This window comes from Erigeron canadensis, chromosome 1 (genome assembly GCF_010389155.1).
Source record: "Erigeron canadensis isolate Cc75 chromosome 1, C_canadensis_v1, whole genome shotgun sequence".
Lineage (NCBI taxonomy): Eukaryota > Viridiplantae > Streptophyta > Magnoliopsida > Asterales > Asteraceae > Erigeron > Erigeron canadensis.
Window position 1 is genome coordinate 3,499,012 of NC_057761.1, and position 26,515 is coordinate 3,525,526.

The following is a 26,515-nucleotide window of genomic DNA, read 5'->3' on the forward strand; positions in this document are numbered from 1 at the left end:
GAAATACTTTTTTTTTTCTTAGATGTAAATTTAAAATATGGATAATTGAAGTTTTTTCTATTAATCATGAAATCAACTTCGGGTAAAAAATAAAAATTTAAAGGCATGATATGGATAATATAAGAAATTTATAATAAAATTAATAGTAATAATAATAATTTACAAATTAGTTTATTGATTATAATTTAGATTAATAAAATAATACTTATTACTTAAGTTACCAAAAAATATGGATATTTTTTTAAATGATATACATGGCAATTGTTTTAGATGATTCTTTCAATTTGTTACCTAAACTTATTCATAGGGATATTTAAGTTTGACAAACTAAATTTATCTAATATTTTAAAATTAAATATGATGACTTGGTTATACAAATAGCATAAAAATAGAACAACAACACAAAAAAGATGACAACTAATTAAAAATCCTAGGTGTCAAGTTCTTATAAATGCCACTTAAGATAAAATATATCATCTACCAGTTATATAGAGAAGAGATCTAAAGTTGTAGTTATCATTTTATTTTTTATTATGATATATGCCGAAAGGAAACCCATATTTGTACCACATATTTTTGATAATGTACCAAACTGTCTAACTGATATAGCAGACAGTACAAACATATGATGCATAGTAGTGGTAGATTGATAAATAAGTGTGATACGATTATTATTTCCCATGTGGAAAACCTATAACCATATCCTATGAAAGAAAGTAAGGTTGGTTACACAAAGGTGCGGTATCATAATTGAAAGGTTAAAAAAAAGGCAAGTAAACCACAAAAGGAGGTAAAGGTAAAAGTGAGTAAAGTAGAAGGTGTATTTGAAAAAACAAAAGAAAAGAAAAGGAGGAAGTTGGATAAGAAGAAGATAGGGGAGTGAGAGAGTAAAATCACTAGAAAGCTTTTGGGGATGGCGATAATGATGAGCTGCTCCTCCATTTACTCTTGTTGTATAACCTCCGATGTCCCTTCCATCTCTCTTGAATCACCAGTAAGTTTTTAAAACTAGCTATGTCGACTATCTTCACTTTTTGTAACGTAAAGATGTTAAAGTAACTCCCAATACCGTCTTCCACGCCCCCAATACGGTCGTTTACGGGTTATGGACAGGTTTGAGATGTAGACAATATTGTTCATACATAATATAAAGAGGCTGTTTCTGGTTCTACGGTTCTACCTAAGGTAGAAAAAAAACTTTCGGCCTTGCAAAAGGGACTTGACCACAGTGTTAACCACTTATGTAACGTGTTATTTTAAAAATAAAAAATATAATTCCATTTTACACGGGTTTTGCATCCCAATACTGTCTTTGACGGTGTATGGAGAGACTGCTTCCAGGTTCTACTAAAAGTAGAAAAGGACCTCCAGCCTTGCTGGGCATGAGGATCGAACCCTTTGACTTCTGTTTCCAGAGGCAAGGGCTTAGCCACTTGATACAAGCGAGTTAGTTTAGAAATAAATAAATAGATTGCCACAATGCTTGACCATTTGTTTGTAAAATTACTCTGTTTCCTTGGACCTTGGCTTATAAGTAGTATTTCCAAGAGGTCACAAGTTCAAACCTGAGCGTGATTCCGTGGTTCATGGAGCTGACCCGAGACAGGGTTAACATTGTGTCTTGGACTCTGGCCTCACCAGTTTGATTTACCATTTAAGTTGTAATGACGATAGTCGCAGCAAGAGTATTCAAAAAGTAATTGTTTTGAATCCGTTAACAACTTTAATCAAAATTTGTAACACTGGCGAGTCCATTGACTTGGCTTTAAACAAAATGAATATATTACATTTGTAAAAAAGCATGTACGAGTAACCTGAAGTTTCTAAACAAACAAAATGGGTCTAGCTCTAATGTAGTAGTTGCAGAACTCCTAAAAAGTTCTATGCGTCTTCAAAAAGGCTGTAGTAGTAGATGAGTATTTTATATTAACATTATTATGTGGGTTTCGTTTTGTGGGGTTTTAGATCTTCATTACTATTGTTGTTCTGATTGCTTTTCAGATTGGTGGTCGACAATATATAGTTTTCCCTGGACGCTTTTTGTACAGACAGAGGCTCAAGGGTGCAAATGTAGGTGTTCTTTATTTCATTTTCTTCAATTAGTATAATATAATATATTCTATACTCTATGTTTTTAGCTTACTTGTCAGAATAGGTAATTCTGAGTTCACTTTTCGTTATGTTTACAAGCACTGGACTTGGTCTCAAGAGTTCTGGAATTTTGAGTTACAGAGTGTTCATCATGCTGATTTTTTTTTAATGTTAATTGTTGCTTCACTTAATGCCTATCATAGTGGTTTGAATGTTTCTTTATGTATGCATTTTTCACGAGACCATGAAACTGCTGTTAGGTTAGTATTTATAGGAAAACTACAGATGGAATTTCAAATTCACATACTAATGAATAGGTTTATTCGTGTATTATGGTTCAAACAGGTTTTAGAATTTTTTTTTTCTCTCTTAAAATAAAGCAGGTTAAATGAGGGTCAAACGGGGTGAGTATCAATCAAAGTGTATATTTAATTCATAAAACATAAATAGTCGTACTATCCCTATATTACATCACAATTGAAATAAAATGATTATTAAAATTTATCCCATTAATTATTTATGTTCAACCCAACCTGACCCGACATTTTCCAACCCCAACCAAATTGATCTTTTTCCTTGACCCATTTTGACCTGCTACCGAACCTTCCGAATCTGCCACCTCTATGGAATAGAAAGATAAGGCTCCTCACAGTTACATAATTACGTATTGTAGCATTGTACTCGATTCTTTTTACATCTACTAAGTAGGATCAGGATGCTTCGGCAGTGTTATTTTTAAGCAGCTTTCTTTATGTGATGGCTATGAATAGAGGTCATCAATATATAAGTTATTCCTGTATGCTATTTCATTTCATTAGCATCACTATCATTAACTTATATAAACCTGGTGTTCAAGTTACCATATTAACCGAGTTTTAACCAAAATAGATGACTGTGCATACACATAAAATAGCAGGGACTTAACGCTACAGAAACTTAGGCTTAGTAAGGTGATTTTATAGCTTAGTGACCGGTTCTTGTTTACAAGTGAAAAAATACACTTACAGCTTATATATATTTCATCTAATATATATGATCTGAGCAAAATCTGGGCTAGTTAGTTGTCGGACTTTGATCAATAGTCTAGGATTTTTATTAAGCCATGTGCATTTATGATACATGCCGAAAACCAAAAATTACTTTTGCTTTGAGAAAGGTCTAAAGATGTTATTTGGAACTCAAGTCACTAATGACGTTTTATTTTTGGGGTTAAATAGTTCACTCTGTGACTTACGCTAAAAAGGGGGGGGGGGGGGGGTAACTGAAGCACTGAACTACTAAAGATTTTAGGATCATTTTGATTCAGGGTCTTATATAAGTTGAAGTTTGAACTGAATGATATTTTTCTTTTTCATTATTGTAGAAATTGAAGTTATTTATTTTAAAGTTCATATTGTTCCTGCGTCAAAAATATGTTTTACTGGCTGCGATGTATTATATTGTAGAAAGAAAGTTATCTTTAACAACTCCTAGTACACAAATAACAAAATTCCACTTTAGCCAGTGTGGTTGAAATATGTAGTAAGTATTTTTTTTTTTTTGTCAAAGAACAACAACGGATAAGAAGTAGAAGAAGGAAGAAGAAAGGATGATCCTCCTCTAATCTACTAATAGAGGGGTTGGATCTGCTGTTAAGAAGCATCAATTTCCATTATTTGATAATCATCATCAACACTACCACGACAAACCACTTCAACTTAAACTCCCATCATCATCATCATCATCCTCTGAAACACCTCTCTTCTCATCATCATCATCATCATCAATCATCATCATCCTCTGAAACATCTCTCTTCCCATCATCATCACGTTTCAAGCCCTAACTTGACTCCAAAGTTCATCACCATTCCATTCCGAGTACACTAAATTAAATACACTCTTATTAGTACTAAGTTTCATATTACTATTATAATGAAAGGGCCTCTTGCGTAGCAGCCCTTCCTACTAATAGATTGGACCGATTGGTGGATAATTTGTTAATATGTCACATACTAATTGTCTTTCTAAAAACAACATGTTGATGTTTTCATATTGCTACAAGAATATTAATTCATTATCAGTTTCCCGATTGATGTTTTCATATTACTACACGACTAACAACCTGTTCGACCAGTCTCTTTTCCTTGGATTTTGTGATTTGCCACGATTGATGTTGCTAATTTGAGGGGTTTTGGTGCAATGATTTGGTGTAGATATTAACATTCATCTCTTATACATTATAACAGTCGTGTAGAAGAGAACTGGGAGCTTTTCAGACACTTATCTCTGCAAAACTTGATGGTAATTTCATTTTTCCCTGGTGATTTGTTACATTTGCATTTGTATATGCATACCCAAGATGGATGATTTGATTATTAAATAATGTCAAAATGACCATAGCGTATGTACAGATCCGAACCTACTCCATCTGCCACAAATATAGTGTTGCAACGCTTTTGTTATTTTAAGTTGTCGCTGACACGCCAGTTGGTATACACCGAAAACCAAAAAACAAGAAGACAAAGGTCTAACGGTGGTATTTGGAACGCAAGTCACTAATGGATTTTTTTAAAGGGGGGTAAATAGTTCAGTCTGTGATGTATATTGATCGTTCAATTCAATAACTAATTCAACATTCCAAACTTGCACAAAGTCATATAAGCGGGGTAAAGTTGAGGGCATAAATTATAACTGAACTACTAGAAATGAAGTTGAAGTTTGAATTGAATGATGTTTTTTCTGTAGATCATTGTAAGTAACTTGTTTATTTTGAACTCAATATTATTCTTGTGTCAAAGATAAGTTCTATTGGCTGCAATATGTTGATATGCAGGGTCCCGAAATTATCTGATGCCCTGGGCGAGATAGCTAGAATATGCCCCTACCAACATTTTATTGGGAAGCAACACAGGGGTTTATAACATGATTAAATTAAGAAAGCTATACGTTAGCTTACAATTTTGATAATGTGTATATTGGGAATATAATTATCCAGAAATCTAATGTAGTTATTCTAACATACCTATGTGTACACATATTTTAAAAAATTTAACAAAACTTGGTAAATAAACTAACTATAATAATAATTAAATTAAGATTACATATCTTTATAAATAAAAACATTGGGAAGTCTTTGCCAATGAGGTGGAGCATGGGGGTTTTCTCTAGCATTAGCTAGTTTCTTCCAGAACAGGTAGTGGGACTTCCACCGCCAGTCATGCCCTCGGATTGACTGTGCTGGTGACGTGGTCAATCTCTACCGGACGATGAAGAGGCATGCCGCTGAGTCCAATCACCACTGCCGTTCAAAAAAAAAAACATTGTGTGTATTTATTTTTAACCTATTAGTTTATAGCCTCACTTAACTTATTAATTTAAGCTCATTTATTATTTTAGATGGGCTAATGATATACATACAGGCCTAATAAATTTGATGCCCCCACTTAGATGCTGCCCTGGGCCGACCACCTGCTTGTCCGGCACCAGGACCGAGTGCTGTTGATATGCGACGTGTATCCTTGGCAGTCAGTGGTAGAGGATCCATGCCAGGTAATGTAATCATAATTTAGTAAGTGTCCAGTGTCTTGCCTTTTTCTTTTATTTCTTAGTATCAAGTTTTAGCCTAAAGCAATGTAAAATACCATGAGAGATTATTTGAATTAGTTCCAATTGTCTGTTAAACGATATAGAAAAAATAAGAACTTGTTCGTTTTTGTTAAACAAATTTCTTGTAATAAATGTAAAACCTCTAGGTGGCAGTTTGATCAAATTTTTTCTAGAAAGGGTCGCTTCAGGTGTCAAATGGTTAAGCAAAGTCAAGTAAAATGGAAATGGTCAAAGGGATAAGTACCCTAAAATGTAACAAACTATGGTCCAATGTCTATAGTAGGAACCAAGTACGGCTTTTGGATATTGTATGGTAATAACTTGTTAAAATGTCCAAATCATGTGTGGGTTAACTGTTAGACCATTAACCGGTAAACAAGTCAATTTCATTTGAAATGAAGACTACGTCACTTGATATAGATTCAAACAAACTTACAAACATTAATGATTAATTGATATATTCTATTCTAACACAATCACACACACTTTCAGAGTTTCCATGAAACATAGTTCTGATTATGTTCTCCATGCACTTCCGGTGAGACATAGTTCCGATGAGACATAGTTCGAACAATAGTATAAGATAGATCTACACACTCCCTCCTCTCTCATCCGGCGATTATCTTCTCCCCCTTTCTCTTCCAGTGACCCCCACTGGGTGCCGTAATCCTTGCCGCTTCTTTTAATCTGTATTGTCAACAAGCACCGCCCCTCACCTCCGATGGTCCCCCTTCCTTTCCCTTTCCCTTCCCTCACTGGACTCAATTCAAACACCAGTTTGTAATGATTTGCAAATGAGTCAACGGGGTGTAAAAAACCATTAATCTTTGGTTCAATAATTAAGGCAACATATATGGAAGATTATGAGATTTACTTGCATTAATGTTTGGTTGTTGTATTGGGTTTGAATGATTTCCCATTTTTAGATTTGGGGGTTCGAGATTGTGAGAAGGTTTTAGCTATGGTTTGACGGGGAATGTTTTGATTAAGGGTTCTTGACCTACTTAATAAACCGGTTCTACATAAGCAATTAGCAGGTTGCATGCATGGTTTAGACATTTTAACAAGTTAACCACCATAAAATATCCAAAAACCATAGTTGGTTCCTACTATAGACATTGGACCATAGTTAGTTACATTTCAGGGCACTTATCCCATGGTCGAATGGGTCCAAATTTGCCCAAAGTTAATTTCTTTTCCTTACAACCTACATAGCTTTCTTTTTTTTTTATATATAAAAGTATCATTGTAACTATACTTAATACACATATTGTTATTTAAGAGTTATGGGGCTGTTCAAAAGTAAATAAAACAAATACTTAAGGGAAAATTTGGACAAAATATGTTACAGGTCAACCTGATCTGTTCTGTTTTTGCCGTACGAAACCTGTTTTGAAGGGTTAGTTTCCTTGTAAAATCTCACACAGAACCATTTTCTTCTGTTGCAGAGTTACCAAGTGAAAAATATTCGAGAAACTTAAAAATTGATCTGGTTAGGACAGCAGTGTTTACAAGCGGATCAATCATTTTGTTGACGTGTTCGGACCCTGTAGCAGCAAGTGAATATTTGAAAATCAATTCCGTCTACGAGGTTGGGGAGTTATTTGAATTAGGGATACAACTATCCTACCTTCTTTTGCTGTTAGGCTTGCTTGGTGTTGGGACCTTTTTTGTTATCCGTCAAGTTCTTGTCCGCAGAGAACTTGATCTTTCTGCAAAAGAGTTGCAGGTACACACATATTCTATTTCTGTCTCTTCTATACCCACTTTTCTGATTTTAATTATAATTTATTGCTTATGTATGTCATCTTCAAGACTAGAAGTTATGAGCCACAATGTGGGTGGTTGTGCTAATTGGGTAATAGATTTAGGGATCAAAACTAGTCACTTTTTGGCATGGTTACAAATATCGGCCATATCGACTGACATATCGGTGATATATTGGATATCGGCCTTCGACTGATATGAAATATGGGTTATCGGCTGAACTTATCGTTTTGGTCAAATGTCAGTCAATATCGGTCAATATCGGCCAATATCGGTCAAAAAAAAGTTTACTTTTTTTTTCCTTTTTTTTTTTTTTAAAAACACGGGTTAAAACCAAAAATAGGGTTTCTGACTTTAAGATTAAAAGGTATGTAAACTTATGTCAAATTGTATATATTGTTAGTGTGTATATATATATATATTTTAGATAAATTCCTTTACAAATTAGGGTATCCAATATATCCGATATATCGCATATCGGGGGTCGGCCGATACGATACCGAAAGCGATATTTAGAACCTTGCTTTTTGGAACATGTTATATCTGTTGGGTTAACCTGGATTTACATTTTGTAGATATAATGAATTTTTCATGAACTAGTGTACTTTTCTGAATTAAATGATTCACAAGGTTTTATGCAATTTTATTTTACATTTATACAAAAATGAGGGGAAGCGACAACGTTTTGGACATCAAACAAAACGGTTATGAACTATATATTAATTGTGCCAACTATTAAACAAAAATCTTGCAGCTCCATTGGTAAAATTGTAGCCCACAACTCTTTCGTCACGGGTTCGATGACTTCTATTCCTGCAGCCTTCATTCTTTTTATCCCATTTTCTTTTTCAGTTTCTCAACCAACCCCTCAACTTTTATGTACTACTGAATAGTCCCTCAGCTATAACTTATTATGAATAACCTAACACCCTCAAATTTACTTATAACTCATGCCTTAGTTTTTATACCCTAACTAAAAAACTAACATATTAAAAAATACAATACAAAACCATTTTTTATTTTCTTTATACACCAATTTTAAAGTTCTAATTTACTATCATTAATATTTTTAATAATACAAAAGATACAATCTAACAAATTATTATTTTATTAGAAAGCTACATTGATAGTTAAAATCCACTGACATAAGCTCCTTCGCACGTTTCCATATCTGCTACAATGTGCGGGGGAAATAACCTTGTTAAGTACATTTTGGATGAATTTCAATCTGTTCAACTCATTTGTCTATTTCTCTTCTTCCTGTTTACCCGTCGGAGATCTAAAACGTGAAATGATTCAGGCCTTTCATATATAAAAAGGTCAGAAGCACAACCTCAAAGCCAAAGCTTATTATGCCATTTTTTGATAATGCATAATGTCCTCCATGTGAAAACTCTAGTCTATGTTTGTTTGTTTTTTTTTTTGTTTTGAAGCAGTACCTTCGGGTTGGGAATGGCTGTCTACATCTTACCTCCATCATACCCCATATACCTATGGGATTGGGTATTGGTGTTGTTTTTATTTGATATCTTATGACTGAACTTTTCAGAGAAGTCAGAAAAGCTACAGGGGTGTGTTTTATGACTTTTATCTAAATTTCCGTATCTATTTTAAAAACTGGAAATTGTACTTCATCTCTAAAACCATTTACATATGTTGAAAAGGCTTTAATTTTTTCATTTTCTGATTTAGACGACACAATGAGTTTTCTATTACTGGAGAGGACAATAGTGGGTTTTCTCTTTTCTATGAAGTATTTAAATCGTTTACTGCCTTTCAAGACTTCAAGTTTTCTTAAAAGTGTTTTGAGACTAATACCTATTTCTGCAACTAATCACACCCTGTGTTCTCCACTTTTGGAGTTACAGTCTTGTTCTGTGTCAAATGGGAGGTGGAATATTTTCTGTAGTTTGTTGGCAATGGTCATCTTCATTGACATGAAGTATGAACTAATTCAATTTTAGTAGGTTTTTTAATTGTTGGGAACAAAAAAAAATAAATTCAACTTTGACTTTTGATGGTCAAATTAGTTCCAATTTTGAACTCCAGGAGCCTAAAATTGAATTACATTAGCTGTTGACCAAAAATTAGATGATTAATGATATTTCATTCTAACTTCATCACATTCAAAAACTCAATTAATTGGCATAACAGCTTCTGTTACTACTTATGAAAGGTTTAGTGATTCATTTATTACAAGATTAAAGAAATGAAGTTGAGATGGCAATTTCGACATATTTGCTTCTAAATCCATCAATTTCTGGGTTGTATTGTATCTAATGGGTCATATGGTTTAAATAAAAAAGAAGATAGCAAAAAAAGAGACCGGGTGAAGTAGTTCAATTAGGTTGTTAGACCACCAACTAGCATTTTTTATTGCATAAGATATAGCCTGCTGTATTCTGTATATAATGTATACGACACTTTCACCTTTTTGTCAATGTATAGTGCATGGATTTTTTTTCCCCTCTGATGTATAATATACTTGCTGTTTGATGCAACTGTAATTAGTACCACTTGGTAAAGAAAATTGAAGTATGTTGCATACAGTGGAAAAGACATACTTTGTTGTATGCTATGATGAAAAGGTGAAAGTATGCTACATTTTGGGTCAATGAACTTATTCTTGTAATATCATTTTTCTATCATCATGTTCTACACAAAAACAATTACTACACAAAGAAGTGTTTTAACTGTTTTGACCTGTCACCCAACCCACCCTCTAGTCACCTCTATTTTATACTGTTCTTCGGAGCTGCTGAATATTCAACTCATTGATATATAATTAGAATGGTAGTAGCTAATGAGTTGGAGAGGTTGTGAAATCCAGGAAGAAAGCCTAATCAAAGTGGGCAAACAAGATCTGTGATTTATTTGATTCTTTAGCAAATTCTCATGGAACGTCGCTGTTTAACCCTCATGGCCTTATATCTAATGTTATCATTTGGTGAAACTCTAAGCATACTATGCAAAGAGGTAAAGAAACTTAGAAAGTAATGGTCTTTATATTGTGCCTGAAGCACAAGTAAGGCAGTCCAACTTGATGGTTAATATATTGTAGCTAGCACCCTACAAAGTGAAAAATAAGACGACCAAGTTGCAGATTACTTCCCATTAGATCCATATTCTCCGGATTGCATGCACACATTAGAGCAAACATCATTCATTTTTGAACGTTATAACAATTACAATAAGACGACCAAGTTGCAGATTACTTCCCATTAGATCCATATTCTCCGGATTGCATGCACACATTAGAGCAAACATCATTCATTTTTGAACGTTATAACAATTACATATGATTGGTTTTTTTGCATTGATCATTTCATAATATTGTAAGAATACAAATGTGTTGTGTGGTATGTTCTTAATATTATAAATCTCAGGAACAAGTGAGGAGTGGTGATGCAAGTTCAATGGAGCTTTTTGAACTCGGGGCAGTGATGTTAAGAAGGAAATTCTATCCAGCTGCTACAAAGTACTTGCTCCAGGCAATCGATAAATGGGATGGAGATGACCAGGATCTTGCTCAGGTATTTTAACCTTGACTTTTAAGCTATAAATAGAGCTTGCAATTGCGATAAAATTGGTTATGAATGAGTCAACTGAGGTTATGATTTACGATTGAGTTTTAAACCTTCTGAACCATTCTATCTAAACAGGGTTAAAGTAAATTATTGTTGATCACACACAAGATATTTACAACTTATTTAAAAGATTTGGACAAAAAGTGTTATGGTTCAACGAACCAATTTTGACTCGTACGGAAAGTTACTCGCTTTTGTTATCATGACCAGCCGACCTGCACATTTTGGCACCTCCAGAGTTTGGTTGAGAAATATAGAAAGACCGCTCATCATCATGAGCCCAACTTTGATGAAATCTATTGTGATTGATATATTTGTATCTAAATTTGTCCAGGTTTACAATGCGCTGGGTGTGAGTTATGTTCGTGATGGGAAAACCGACAAGGGAATATCTCAGCTTGAAACTGCTGTGAAGATTCAGCCAGGGTATGTCACTGCTTGGAACAACCTGGGTGATGCGTATGAGAAAAAGAAAGATTACAAATCTGCTCTAAAAGCATTTGAGGAAGCTCTGCTATTTGATCCAAACAACAAACTGGCTAGACCAAGGCGAGATGCGTTGAAAGACAAAGTGCAAATGTACAAAGGGATTCCTCTCAAGGGCAAGCAAAGATGATTTATCCCAGTTTACTTTTTCTTTGTTTCCAGGTTATTATATAATGAGAATTTTGTTGTCATAGTGAACTTGTTTAATGTTCGTGAAATGTGTTTATAAGAAGATTTTCAAATGCATATTCTTCTTTTGGCCAAGCACAAACCCGTAAACAGGGAGAGATCCTTTTCGGCTATTCAAGAAAAGTTGATTCTTTCTTTTTGTGTGGTTTGGTGGTGATTTTCAACTTTTTTTTTATAGTAATCCCAAGAAATTTTTACTTCAAAATTGGATCTCTTCAAGTCTCCCCTCTAGGTTACTAAGTTACTTAGATAATTTAATGTTTTTTTTTATGTTCATTGAGTTGAAGTAACCGCATGAAGTCTTGATAGTACAGTATATAATTTGAGTAAAGTTCACGGATCGTCACAGTGGTTTTCAATAAGAGAAAATTGCGACAATAACCAAATTTCATTGCAATTGTACCAAAATAGCCAAGTTTTTTCTAATTATCACAAAATAGTCATATAAATCGCAATAACTAGACAAAATCGCATAAAGAATCTTAAAATCGCTACAAGATCTCTAAAATCGCCACGAGATTTTGCATAATCGCTACGAGATTTTGCAAAATCGCTACAAGATGTTGCATAATCACTACGAGGTCTTCAAAATCGCTACGAGATTCTGAAAATCTCTACGAGATTTTGTAAAATCGCAATATGTTGACTCTGGCCTTTTTTTTTTTCAAAATCGCAATGTGTTTTGTTGTAAAACCACATTCGTATATCGTCTATGGGTGAAGAGAGCAAGACAACAACATGCAGTCGTCGTAAAGAACGTGATCATACAAGGTTGAATTGTGGTGCACCCATGTCATCACAAACATCTTTTCCTCCATCGAGAGGGCATGGATCTTCATCAAGAACAAAATCAAAAGGGAAATCAAAATCGACTTAACACTCTTCGTTTTTCGGGACTGTTAGCTTAGGAGATTATTAGCATGTTTCCAGTATGTTTAATAGTATTTAAAGCTTTGTATTCATGGCCTATGTAATAAATTAGTATGTTTAAAAGAAAATTTTAAAATCTAAATAATCGCAACAAAACACATTGCGCTTTTGAAAAAGAAAAAAAAGTCAAAGTCAACATATTGCGATTTTGCAAAATCTCGTAGAGATTTTCAGAATCTCATAGCGATTTTGCAAGACCTCGTAGCGATAATGAAGATCTTGTAGCGATTTTAAGGTTTTTTATGCGATTTTGTGCATTTATTGCGATTTATATGGCTATTTTGTGATAATTTGAAAAAACTTGGCTATTTTAGTACAATCGCAACGAAATTTGGCTATTGTTGTGATTTTCTCTTTCAATAATTGCATTAATCTCTAACTATGTACCTCATCTGTCTCATTGTTTGTAAACTGCTTTATGGATGGTCCAAATCATATTCTATTACTACATGAGTCTCTTAAGTGACTTAAGTGTTCGTTCTTTTTTTTTAGTCATTAAGTTTTGAATATATTAAGTGGCTGATGTGTGAGATCGAGTCTTAAAATTTATAAAAACGAATCACCTAGCGACTTACTATAACACACTCACATGCAGTGAACTTGTTCGTATGTAGTATAGTTAGCTTGGTAAATCTGAGGTCGATCACAAGGACTAAAGTAAAGTAATTGTTCAAATGAAGAAGTTAATGGAGTTGGTGGTCCACTGGTAAGGTTTTTGACTTTGGGAGAATCCACCTGGTTCGAGTCTTACTTCCCACATATGCGAGGGTGGATTAATTGAGGGTTTTTCGAGAGTCTTAATTTCCAGGCATACGTGTAATTTAGTAGTAGGAGTAGAATAGAATGCTGTTCAAAAAATATTACAAAAAAAAAGTAAAAAGGGGGTTTTCGTGGCCGAATTGTCACTTTGCAAAGGTTAGTAAAATAAGTTAGTAATCCCTCAGGATTAATCAAAAAGAGAGAGTTTGTAATTGAAAACAATAAATTAAAAGACATCCATCTCGAATTCGCTCAACAACATGCTTAGATTGCACATAAATGAAGTTCAAATTCAATTAAGTTGACAATGATAATCGTGACAAAATAAAGACACAAACTGGTACCACCAACGTGTGTAAAATCATTTCAATCACCTAATTAATCAGTTTCTTTGTAAAAGCCGGTACCACAAATGCTTAAAACAATTTTCCTAACCAACTAGTTTGTTTGATTATCAAATTAAGAATTGTATCTATGTGAAGATGACGTAGTACCACCAACCATTAATCAACACGTTCACAAAATGATTCTTTTTATCAAGATGACATTCACTATCATACCATGAACTAGTGACAATTGATTAAAGATAATTAATTGAAATTACATCTATATTCAACTAGTACCACTAACGAATAACATACATATCACCAATACCATAATAATAACTAATAAAGAATCAAATCATCAAGATCTCGACACAACGATAATTTAAAACATCTTTGAATTAATTAAAACAGTGCAATCCTTACATATCGTCTCACTTCATCAAGATGGATGGTGAAACGATTAGTTACTTATATTGATATAATGAAAACAATCAATAAATAATGAAAACATATTGTACTGATCGAAGAAATCAATCAGTAGAATGTTAAAAAGCATAAACGATAGTGAAATAAAACTCCAATCCAATTCGTGGCCTTCAAAGATGTTTGATTTGGTGAAAAGTGCCTTGAAAAACCTTAAATTCGGTTGGAGAGGCCAAGATCCCCGTCCAAAGCAATGAAAGAAAGTATATATATATATATATATATATATATATATATATATATATATATATATATATGTGATTAGCATGTAATGGCCGTTACATTTTGTCATGGCCATTACAAGGCTTCATCCCGTCTAATGCCTGTTAAGTATTTAACGCCCGTCAGCTTATTTCATGACATCATCAGTCCTTCAGGTTTTAACGGGCGTGACACTTTCTAACGGCCATTACAGTGACAAACACATCACGGCCATGACAAGCCTTAACGGCCGTTGGAGCTGATGATAGTCTTTCACTTGATCCTTCTAACGGGAGTTAAGCATTGTAACGGAAGTTAAGCACATCTAAACATAGTTTCCTTCATTTTAGCATAGTCTTTCATCACATCTTGCATCCGGTTCAAACACAAGCTTCACTTCATCCCTTTTAAGTCACTTTTAGCCATTTTTATCCGTCTTGCGTGCTATAACCTGAAATAAGTTACACATACCATAAACTCACCAAATATATATGAAAACGACTCTAAAAACACTTAAAAAAACTAATATCGACATGGGAAAATGATACAAAATAAGGCATATCAACCCCCCCCCCCCCCACACACACACTTAAGCTTTGCTTATCCTCAAGCAATTCCAAACTTCAAAACCTTAATTACCTTGGTACATCAACTCGAATAAATTTGTCAGTAATAAAAAAGAAGCTAAAACAAGAATGATAATGATAAGATATGGTTAAGCAATTTTAGTCTTAAATGAAATCTGGAATGTTCGACAATACCTGAATGATTCACAAGCCTCAATAACACGACTAAGCATTGATCAATCGAAATAATGATATGTCATCTATCTTACTCCAACCAACTTACTACTGGGGTTGTATATTTAAATAATCACTCAAGGCCTAGTCGTGATGCATAATCTTTTACCATAGGCTTGTAATAGAATCATTTCTGCAGCGACGTGGCGTAAGCACTAGGACAACCATCAGAAGAGGTCTTTAAAGGGTTGTAATGAACTCTGGAGGCTAAAAAGGGTAATTTACAAAGGGTATGGAAATTTGGGATATCAATTGGTGTTAAAAAGAAATAACACAAAAATTAACAAAGTTTTCAAAAAATAGTCTGATCCATAGAACCCATGTCATTAGTTTCCAATGGTCCAAATCCTTAAGAAGTTGTCCCGACAATACCCCCCCCCCCCCAATAAAACGATTAAAAACCGACACCATTGTGGTGTATAAAATTCAAACTACTCAATCAACCATGGCAACCATGTTGGCTTTAATGAACTTGCCAACCCAAATATGATAACCGAAGAATATAGCCTTACAAAATCCTTTTGTTGGTTGTAAAGATGTACCAACTCAACTCAATAATTTGTAGAAACAATGAAGCTTTTGTTGGTGTAATTGATGAACCAACTAATAAAAATGATTTGACCAAAAGTAAGAATTACCAACTGACAGCCCAAACTTTTTTTTCATTTTTTTTTCTATTTTTTTTTCTTTTTGTTTTTCAATTCTTTTATTATTTTTTATTCATTTTTTTTGTGAGCTATTTTCACTCTGACTAATTAGTATTCTCTAATAAATATCGAGTGACAAATCATGTAATAATGTGTTAATATGAATAATCCAGACTTGATCCAACAATCATGACGAAATCAATCTATCCTCAGTAACCGAGAATATCCTAACCCGACATAAAATGACAACCCCAAACCATCCACTAGCATAGGCAACTAATGACCCACCAGGACTTCGACTATCAGCATGGCTAGGAAAGGTGTATATTTAGGGTGGATTTAATAACAAAGAACAACCTAATGACAACATGTTTTCTATTGTTTTTTGCACTAAAAATGAGTGCAACATAAGGTTTCACAGGTGGTTCACTAACCAGTGTAGTTAGCTACTAAGCACATGAACAAAACATGCACATAACAATTTACAAAACAAGGGGTGAACATACAAAGAAAAAATGTTTTAATCCTAATTTTGCATCTTCCTCATCTAAATATACGGAACGATCAACCAGGACAAGTTCTATAATCAACGCAATCACCGGCACACTCATAGCAAATGAAAGTATCCAGGAAATGGAAAAACTAACCTCAAACTTGCACGTCATAGTTCAAAGTTCTAAGTCGAACCCTTACTCCTGAATAAATTTAAAAGCCTATGAGAGGAATAAATTTACAAGGCCAAATTATCCAAATCCGTAAACACCTAGCATATCTAGCAATGATCAAGAATCTCACATATTTGGTGTTTTGGTGCTATAAGCATGCTAGTAATGTTATTAATCTAGAAGGGATTGCCTAATTAATCAATTAAGACACATTCCACCAATTAAATTTTGTACCAAGGGTGTACTTAAACTGCTCATTAATATCTATAATTAGGTGACAAAAGCAATTAGCTAACAAGGACAAACATGCAAAAGTTTAAAAATTCCACTAAAATACCCGACTTTTCCTATCCCCCCCCCCCCCCCAACACACACACACTTGAGTTGGACAATGCCCTCAATGTCCAATGAACTAAGGCAAATAATGGGAAATAGGGGAAAATAAACAAAAAGCAAAATCAAGAACAAGAAAAACTTGTCGGGTATGTTGGGTGTTCCATGCTTGAATGATGCCATCAAGAATATAGCGTTGAACTTACTTCCAGCATATCCATATGACAAAACTTGCTATTCAACATGAACACACTAATTAACGCATAACATGAAGTCCAATCAAATAGCATAACCACCACCATCATCAAAGAGTTTATTTAAAAACACAAACAAAAAGGAAAAAAATGCAAAATTAAAATTTAAAAAAAGACACGGGTTGCCTCCCGAGAAACGCTTAATTTATTAACGAGTTGTAAGCTAGACTTCTACCTTGAAGAATTACCATGGTTGGGTCTCCAACGCCCCCACACTTAAAGTGTTAGGCGACCTACCCTTAAATGGTGAAAAAAAATTACCTTTCACCTTCGTCAATATCCAATCTTTTAGTCGTCAAGAAGTATCAACCACCATCATTAACTCTTCTTTCACCATTGTTGACAAATTTGAGCACAACTGTTCAGATAACCTCATGTTACCATGAGACATAGCAGACTTCAGACGACTATATAGTTTACGAATCTTAGCATATGGGCCATCCGTTGGTTTAAAAATAGGCATTGCTGTTGACTTCAACTCAACCTCTTTTTTCTCTAGGTTCTTGTCCAACCATTCATCAATCTGTGAATCCAAAGAACTAACACAGGAAGTTTCAACAGAGTTAGCAACATTAAGTAAAGAAATAGAACATGTGTTCTAAAATGTCACTGACTCATTCTGTGCTCTCAATGTAAGCTTGCCACGACCAACCTCAAGTTTAGCATCGACCGTAGGAAGGAACGTTCTTCCTAGAATAAGGGGCACATTCAATGCTTCATCTGCATCAATAATTACAAAATCTACAGGAAAAACCAAACCACCCACCTTGACTAACACATCTTTTAAGATGTCTTATTTCAGATTTATCGGCCAAATGGATTTTCATGTTAATCGGTTTTGGTTCTACTAAGTTCAGCTTAGAATAAATGGATGAAAGCATTAACTTAATACTTGCACTTGAATCTGTTAATGAACGTTTTACAGATAAATTACCAATCTTACAAGGGATAGTAAAACTACATGGATCCTTATGTTTCTTGGGTAATTTACTTGTCACTGCTGCTGAACAAACATCCTCAAGTGCTGTAGTTGCCACCCCTATCAAATTTTTCTTATTCATCAAAATTTGCGTCAAACACTTTGCATAACCTTTCATCTGCACAATTGCATTTAAAAATGATATATTAATATGCATCTTACTTAGATGTCTCATAAATTTCTCCATTTGCTCCTTCATCTTATCTTTCACCAATCGCTGAGAATACATTTGACGGGGTTGCACGTTGGGACCCGTATGCTCATGTGGAGAAAATTGAAAAGATTTGCTGGCTATATCAGTATGGAGAGAATCAAGCTAATAATGTGAAGTTAGAATTGTTTCCCCAAGATTGGCCAAGGCCTCACAAATAAAAGCACCAAAAGAACAAGCAATGAGAAAACTCTCTAGATCTTCTACTTTGGGAGGAATATGGTTCTTGATAATTGCTGAACATTTGGCACTAAGAACGGTAGTCGTTGCCTCTTCAAGATTCCTTTTATCACTGATGAGCTCATTGAGAAACTTAGCATAATTCGGCATCCCTGCAATAAGATCAACTAAAGGAACGGTTCTGTTTACCGACTAAATAAGTTCAACAAACTTCTTGAAATGCTCCTTAATCTTCTCTTTCCTCAACCGTTGGGGAAATGGGATCTTCGGTTGATAGGGCTTCACCGTTGGTTCTCAACTGGTTTAGATGGAACGGCCGGTGTCTGCACGACTGGGTTCGGCTCCATCTCAATCTATCATCAACCGTGTCCTCGTCTTCATTAACCGTGTCCTCGTCTTTATTAGCATTCCCTAGCCTCCAAGATTTCCTTCCAAGTCCTTAATTGTAGCTTGGTGGTTCTTTATTCCTTGATCCAACTTGCACACGAGTCCATCCAATCGAGTAGCCAAGGCATCCAAAGTAGAATTCACCTTCTTTGACTCTTCTGCAACATGCCCATTAGTTGCTCTCTGGGTACTTATAAATTCCTTCATTATACTCTTTAACTCTGAATCCTGATCTTGTTGATTCTGCTAAACCTATTGCCACTAAAAACAGAATTGTTAGTATTATAAGACGAAGATGAGGGATTGAAGTTTCCTAATTGCTAGTTTTGAAAACCAGTGTTACGACTGAAGTTCCCTTGTTGTTGATTCTGACCAAAATTAACATCTTCAGCTGGCCTATGGGGACAATCCTCGATGTAATGCAAATTCCCACAATTGTCACATCCATCAGCCATAACCTTCACATCCCTTTCAAGGCTCTTGAACCTACTTTCTTGACCATCAAACCTCTCATCCATACGCTTCGAGAGAGCCTTTACTTCAACAACCAGTTTTGATTTTTCGCTACTTTCAACTTTAGCGACAATATGTCTACCAGTTCTCATCGGTCTTCATCCCGAGTCTAGCTCTCCTTGGCCATATCCTCTAGAAATTTATAACCCTCATTCGGAAAAATGTTATCGAGGCTTCTCCAAATGCATAACTGAGCTCCCTCTTAGACCTCCTATCTAACCCATCATAGAAAATATCAACAATAAGCTCAATATCCATGTTATGACCCGGACAATTCCTTATCATTTACTTGAATCTCTTTCATGCATCAACCATATCTTCTTCCGGATCTTGAGAGAAACCCTTAATCTGATTTTCCAGCTTCTATTGAGTCCTTATCGAGTAGAACTCACCAAGGAAAGCTTCTCTCAATTCGTTCCAAGTGGTGAACGAATTTTCTGGTAATTCCCTAAACCATGAAGATGCTTCCCCTACAAGAGATATGGGAAACAATTCCAACTTCACATTATCGGCTTAATTCTCTCCATACTGATATAGCCGACAAATCTTTTCAAACTTCTCCACATGAGCATACGGGTCCCAACGTGCAACCCCGTCAAATGTATCCTCAGTGACACTCTTGAGATGATTTCTTTTCAAGGAGAAATTAGCCGAAATCTCAGAAGGGCGGATAGCTGTGCCCCAGTTAGCTGGTATGGTTCTCCTTCTTTCCCCAAAAGGAATGTTGTTCCTATCTCTCGGTTGTTCATCACCCATTCTGTTTACCCTTGTTGATTTTGATTTCTGTTGATATGAGGGAATACAGTTCTATTTTGTTCGGGCGTTTGAGCTTTTTCTTCTATTACTGAGTCTACTCCGGTTCGAAATACTCTACCCGCTTCTTCCAACTTGTTAATAAGTTGATCTTCTGATGTTGAAGCTTTCTTGGTATATTACTCGTCTAAATCAATGTCTTGTTGGACTTGGTATGTGGTTTCTTCATCTATCTTGTCTGATGTGGATGTTTCAGGGTTGTTTCTTAACACCAGTCGACGTCTGACTTTTCCCGGATTAAATAAAGGACTAAGCATGGGTCGACCAGAAGATCTAGCGTTCATCAACTAGCAAGAACCTGCATAATCACCACAAAACAAAACGTCAACTGCACCTGTTACAAATGAAACAAAAATGAAAATGAAATAAAATCTATCTAATAAAGCAATTAACCTTCTCACAAGTAAATGTGAGAAAGGGTCGAACTACAAAATTAAACAACTACTAAAACAAAAGTACCCGGCAAAGGCGCCAAAAACTTGATGTGTAAAATCGAGTCTTAAATTAAAAAACAAGAACTACCTAATTACCGACTATTACACATTTGTGGGCAGTGTACCCGTCCATATATAGTTTAGCTAATAGGCAAGTCCAGGATCGATCACAGGGACTATTATTTAGGAAAAATGCAAGTCTAATGTAATTCTAAAAGATGATGGGGTTTTTGAAAACAGTTAGTAAATTGAGCAAGTTAGTAATTCCAAATAATTCCAAAGAATTAATCTGAAAGAGTTTAGTTTTAAACAGAAGAACGGAAAGTCATCTACCTCGAATCCACTCGACAACAGTTCGGGTTGCACATAATTAAGCTCAAATCCAATTCAGTTGACAAAATAATCGTGACCAAATAAAGACACAAACTGGTACCACCAACGTTTGTAAAATCATTTAAATCACCTAATTAATTAGTTCCTTTGTAAAAGTCGGTACCACCAATGCTTAAAATTTTTTCTCTAACCAACTAGTTTATTTCATTATCGAATTAAAAATTGTATCTATGTGAAGACAACGTGGTACCACCAACCGTTAACCAACATGTTGACAAAAAGTTTTAAAATGACATTCAATATCATACCATGAACTAGCGATAATTTATTATAGATAAACAATTGAAATCATATATATATATATATATATATATTCTACTAGTACCACTATCGAAGAACACACATATTATCAATATGAAAATAATAATTAATAAAGAATCAATTCATCAAGATCTCGACACCTATAATTGAAATCAACTTTGAATTAATAAAATAGTGTAACCGTCACATTATGTCTTATTTTATCTCGGTAGATGATGAAAAGATTAGCTACTCATAACAAAACTAATAAACATGAAAATAAAAGAATTCATATAATCAAAGTCTTGAATTATTAAATAATTTAATGCAAAATAAAAGTAAAAGAGAATAGAACAGTGGCTGTTGTGGACTTGTGGTGATGATCAAACAGTAACAGAAGCAATTTAATCTTTCTTGGTTCCTCTTACATCGACAAAACTCCTCACTAGGGATGTGCACGGGTCAAAACCCGGACCGAACCGGCATGACCCGTGACCCGAGATTGCATGAAAACAAGAAGCGTGACCCGGCCCGTTGAACCCCCAGGCGGGTCGGTTCGGGCTCAGGTTTTACCGGGTCGGGTTCGGTTTGTAAGGCTTGACCTGGATGTAGAAGAGAAATGTGAAGAAGAACAAGAATATGACTTACTTGAAATGTAAAGCCTTTGCTCTCCTCCATATGCTCGACAACAGCCAGGTATAAATAGTTACAGGCTATGTCCATCCATGGTGAAGATAAGCTCTTTTCTTCTCCTCCTGATGCTCGACACTGCCACCTTCTTACGTAAATCATCTCAAACACCAAGATTTCGATGGTTAATATAAATATCCATATTTTTGCAGCTATGTCGGGTTTTTCCGAATTTGAACCGACCCGACCCGAGAACCAAAAATCCATAAAAAGCTAAATCGAAACCCGACCTGTTAAGCACTCGGGCGGGTCGGTTCGGGTCGGGCACGAGTGGGTTTGAGGCGGGTCACGGGTTTGCGGGTCATTTACTCATCCCTACCCCTCACCAAGTAAGGTTCTAAATTGGCGACTGTCAATTCTCACCGAAGCCCCACCAGCCGACCTCCTCTCATCACAATGATATATATATATATATATATATATATATATATATATATATATATATTTATTTATTTATAGGGGTGGGTTATTTTAGTACTACCTCTTATTTTATGACTAATTAGTACATGTGCTTTTTGTAACTTACAAGACTTTCCGGCGACGAGCCCACCGGAAAATCATGGTGGTGGTCGGAGATGATCATGGTAGTGTGTAAGTTACAAAAAAACACATGTCTTAAAATTGGTCCTAAAATAAGTGGTTCTAAAATAACTTGCATATATATATATATATATATAGGTTTTAGGTAAAATCAAACAACTATTAAAGTAAAACAAATAAAACAATATGATTCTCTTCACTGAACATCACCGTGCATCATGAAAATCATCGTGCATCAATTGCTTTGTGAATCTTCATGCATCAAATTAACCATGATCTAAAGGTCAAGATCTTGTCTTATTTGTTTTTACTTTAATACTCGTTTTATAATACTCAACCCATATATATATATATGAAATTATAGGTTATAAATTTTGTGATAGCTGATAACCGACTACAACTCTTCTTCATGAAATAAGGAGTCTTAAGCCCATTCTTTTGCATCTTACGGCTTTGTAGCCCACCATCAAACTCATTACAAAGGATAAATATTAATATCAAATGGGAGTAATTCGAACTTAACATAAGCATTTTCCGTCTAACTTCAAAATAGGAGTAATTCGAACTTAACATAAGCATTTTATTATACTCCACCGTATGGACCTATAATTAAAATAAAACATATATTAGTATAAAAGTCCATCAAAACAAGCGCAGAAATAAAAGAAATGATATCTATGTAAAATAAATATGTATAAAATAAACGATATCAATGGTATAAATAATGTCTAATATGTATTAAATAAAATATAGGTAATTGACGGTTATTTTTATTTATTAAGTAAAAAAAACCAAAAATTTGACTGAATGCATTAAGTTGTTAACTGTTAAGTCTAAGGGGGTGTTTGGAATTGTTTTTTTAACAAAATTATTATATTATTGTATTTTGAAACCACAAATAATCTATTTTTAGTGTTTGGTAAAAACCCTCAAAAAAAATTGATTTTCCACGTTTTTACAAATTCAAAACGCAAGAATCCAGAAGTAAGTCTTCCCCTATTGTTACAAAACGGAGCTAAAACACTTCGTTCTCCCACTTTAATTTTACTATCATATCCCTTTTAACTTTTTAAGCAACTGTCACTTTACACGCGTATTTATAATTTCATAGCAGAGCACATGTAGGAGCTTCTAGCAATTCTCAATACACCAACAAAAATAATGAATTTGTTAATTATTTTAATATGAGTATTATCTTGAACTTATTCATTAATTCAAAGACAACCAAAACTTAAGATTGACAATTAGTATTTTTCTTGATCGATAACAAAGTTTGAGGATTAATTTATGCCTATTAATTGTTTGCTTATTGACTTTGTAAATTTCTTAGTGTATACTTTTTACAACATTATATACTTAATGCTTGAATAATTCTATATACTATGATATAAATATCAAGTAAACAAATTTAGATGATTTTATCATAGTTGATGTTTATTAATGATATATATATATATATATATATATATATATATATATATATATATAGTAGAGATCCTGGAAGAAGGTGTCTTAAGGAGAGAAGCGAGAGAAGGTCCTATGAACCAATCAGAACACGACATGTGTCAAAATGAAAAAAATGCGCGGTGGTATTTTGGTAAATAAATCAAACTTTTCTGAAGTGATCAGCCTGAGTTCCGATCAGCTTGGGTCTGGGTCAGCTTGGGTTCTGATCAGCTTGGTTGGTCAGTCTGGGTTCTGATCAGCTTGGGTCTGGGTCAGCTTGGTTGGTCAGTATAATCAGCTTGGTCAGCTTGGGTCTGGGTCAGGTTGGGGTCTGTTCAGGTTGGTTCAGCTTGACACAATTTACACATAATCTACACAAATATAGATTATGGGTTTTGGGTCAGCTTGGGTTCTGGGTTGGGTCAGCTTGGGTTAGGTTTGGGTCAGCTTGGGGTCTGGTCAGGTTGGGTCAGCTTGGGGTTGGGTTAGCTTGACACAATTTACACATAATCTACACAAATGTAGATTATGGGTTCTGGGTTTTGGGTCAGGTTTGTGTCAGCTTGGGGTCTGGTCAGGTTGGGGTTGGGTTAACTTGACACAATTTACACATAATCTACTTAAATTTACACAAATGTAGATTACGAGTTTGGGTCAGGTTGGGGTTCGATTGGGTCAGCTTGGGGTTCGGTTGGGTCAGCTTGGGCTGAATCAGGTTAAGGTGGGTCAGCTTGACACAATTTACACATAATCTACACAAATGTAGATTATGGGTTTTGGGCCAGCTTGGGTTTTGGGTTGGGTCAGCTTGGGTCAGGTTTGAGTCAGCTTGGGGTCTGGTCAGGTTGGGTCAGCTTGTGGTTGGGTTAGCTTGACACAATTTACACATAATCTACACAAATGTAGATTATGGGTTCTGGGTTTTGGGTCAGCTTGGGGTCTGGTCAGGTTGGGGTTGGGTTAGCTTGACACAATTCACACATAATCTACACAAATGTAGATTAAATCTACACAAATGTAGATTACGGGTTTGGGTCAGCTTGGGGTTTGATTAGGTCAGCTTAGGGTTCGGTTGGGTCAGCTTGGGGTTGGTCAGCTTGGGCTGAATCAGGTTAAGGTGGGTCAGCTTGGGTTGAGTCAGCTTGGGTTAGGTCAGCTTGAGGTGGATTGGGTCAGCTTAGGTTTGAAGTCAAATTATTTACAAAAATGTCACCGCGCATTTTTTTTAGAGGCGACGTGTCACACTCTGATTGGCCAATAGGACATTTTCTCATTTCTCTTCTTAACATACCTTCTTATTTGATCTCTCTCTTATATATATATATATATATATATATATATATATATATATATATTGTTATATCGCTATTTCAACTTTTTATATGCCGTTAATTTATTCAAATTGTGTTTTAGTGGCTTATTTATAATATAAGTTTATTGATATATGATTATATGTATTTTATTTTAATAATATAAACAAATGTTCTTTTTGATCATTTGATTGGTTGAGTCACCAAATTATATATATTTACCAAACACTAAAAACTAATTATCTGATTATGACTTTATTAAACAACATAATCAATTCCAAACACTATAATTTCATATTGTGTTTTGTTATATCTAATTATCCGATTCTGATTATACAAACAAGATAATCTATTTTGAAAACGCATTCCCAAACACCCTCTAAGTAAAAGAAAGGGGTTAAAGTCACATAGGGGACAACTTTGTCCTTTCACTCCACAAGGTTTAATTCACTGTATGTTTTGTTGTTCGTTTATGCTTTAAATAACCATGTTGCACGCAAAATCGCAAATGTGTAAATACTAAAGTGATCATTATAATATGAATTTAACTAAACGTATACAAAATAAAGAATACCAGAGAACTTGCTTGGAAAACGAACTTAGAATGGACAAACAAACTTGTAAGCAAAACGAATTTGAAGGTCAATTCGTTAAACTATTATAAAGGTCAACCGATTTAAGATGCAAAGTTTAACTTCGTATAAACGAACTTGGAAGTCGAATACTTATTGCAAATTCTTTCAACTAAAGCAATGTAAATTTCCAATGTGTGAATTAAATCTCCACCGTCCCACTAATGGTTATTTTGATTGATGCAAACTTCAGTGTACCCGATGACTTTAATAATCAAAATTTCATAGATGTATTACATGTGATTAAGGATTTGGTTTCTATGTTCGGTTAAAGTTTAGGTTTCCTCTGTAAGATAGATACTTAAATAGATTAATGGTTTGTCAATAATTTCAATTTGTTGAATACGTGATTGTGACTTACACCATCACCAACCCACGTTGATTATATCAACTATCAACTAATAATAAGTTTAGAAATAAATATCTCTGCAAATATATCCCAAAATTGGACAAAAAAGAATAACGTGTAATCAAATTATACTAAGGTTTTCTAAATCTAAGTTTGAGCAAATTACATTTGTTTATTATTGTCAGCTACATGGAAAATACTGAATTCATTCCAAGTAAATGACTTTGACTTGCAAATTGTTCCTTATAAATATAATAAGTTCCTCCAATGCAAATCATTCATAGCTTCAATTCTT

General features: G+C 34.5%; 1 protein-coding gene across 1 annotated transcript; it reads left to right on the forward strand.

The window, feature by feature from the left end:
* The first annotated feature begins 853 nt into the window (after positions 1-853).
* LOC122585805 (tetratricopeptide repeat domain-containing protein PYG7, chloroplastic) lies at positions 854-11,844 on the forward strand. The gene is made up of 7 exons (XM_043757931.1): positions 854-994; positions 2,002-2,070; positions 4,317-4,371; positions 5,518-5,619; positions 7,125-7,405; positions 10,830-10,976; positions 11,365-11,844. The coding sequence occupies exons 1-7, from the start codon at positions 914-916 to the stop codon at positions 11,644-11,646; spliced, it is 1,017 nt and encodes a 338-aa protein (XP_043613866.1). The 5' UTR covers positions 854-913; the 3' UTR covers positions 11,647-11,844.
* Positions 11,845-26,515: the final 14,671 nt, after the last annotated feature.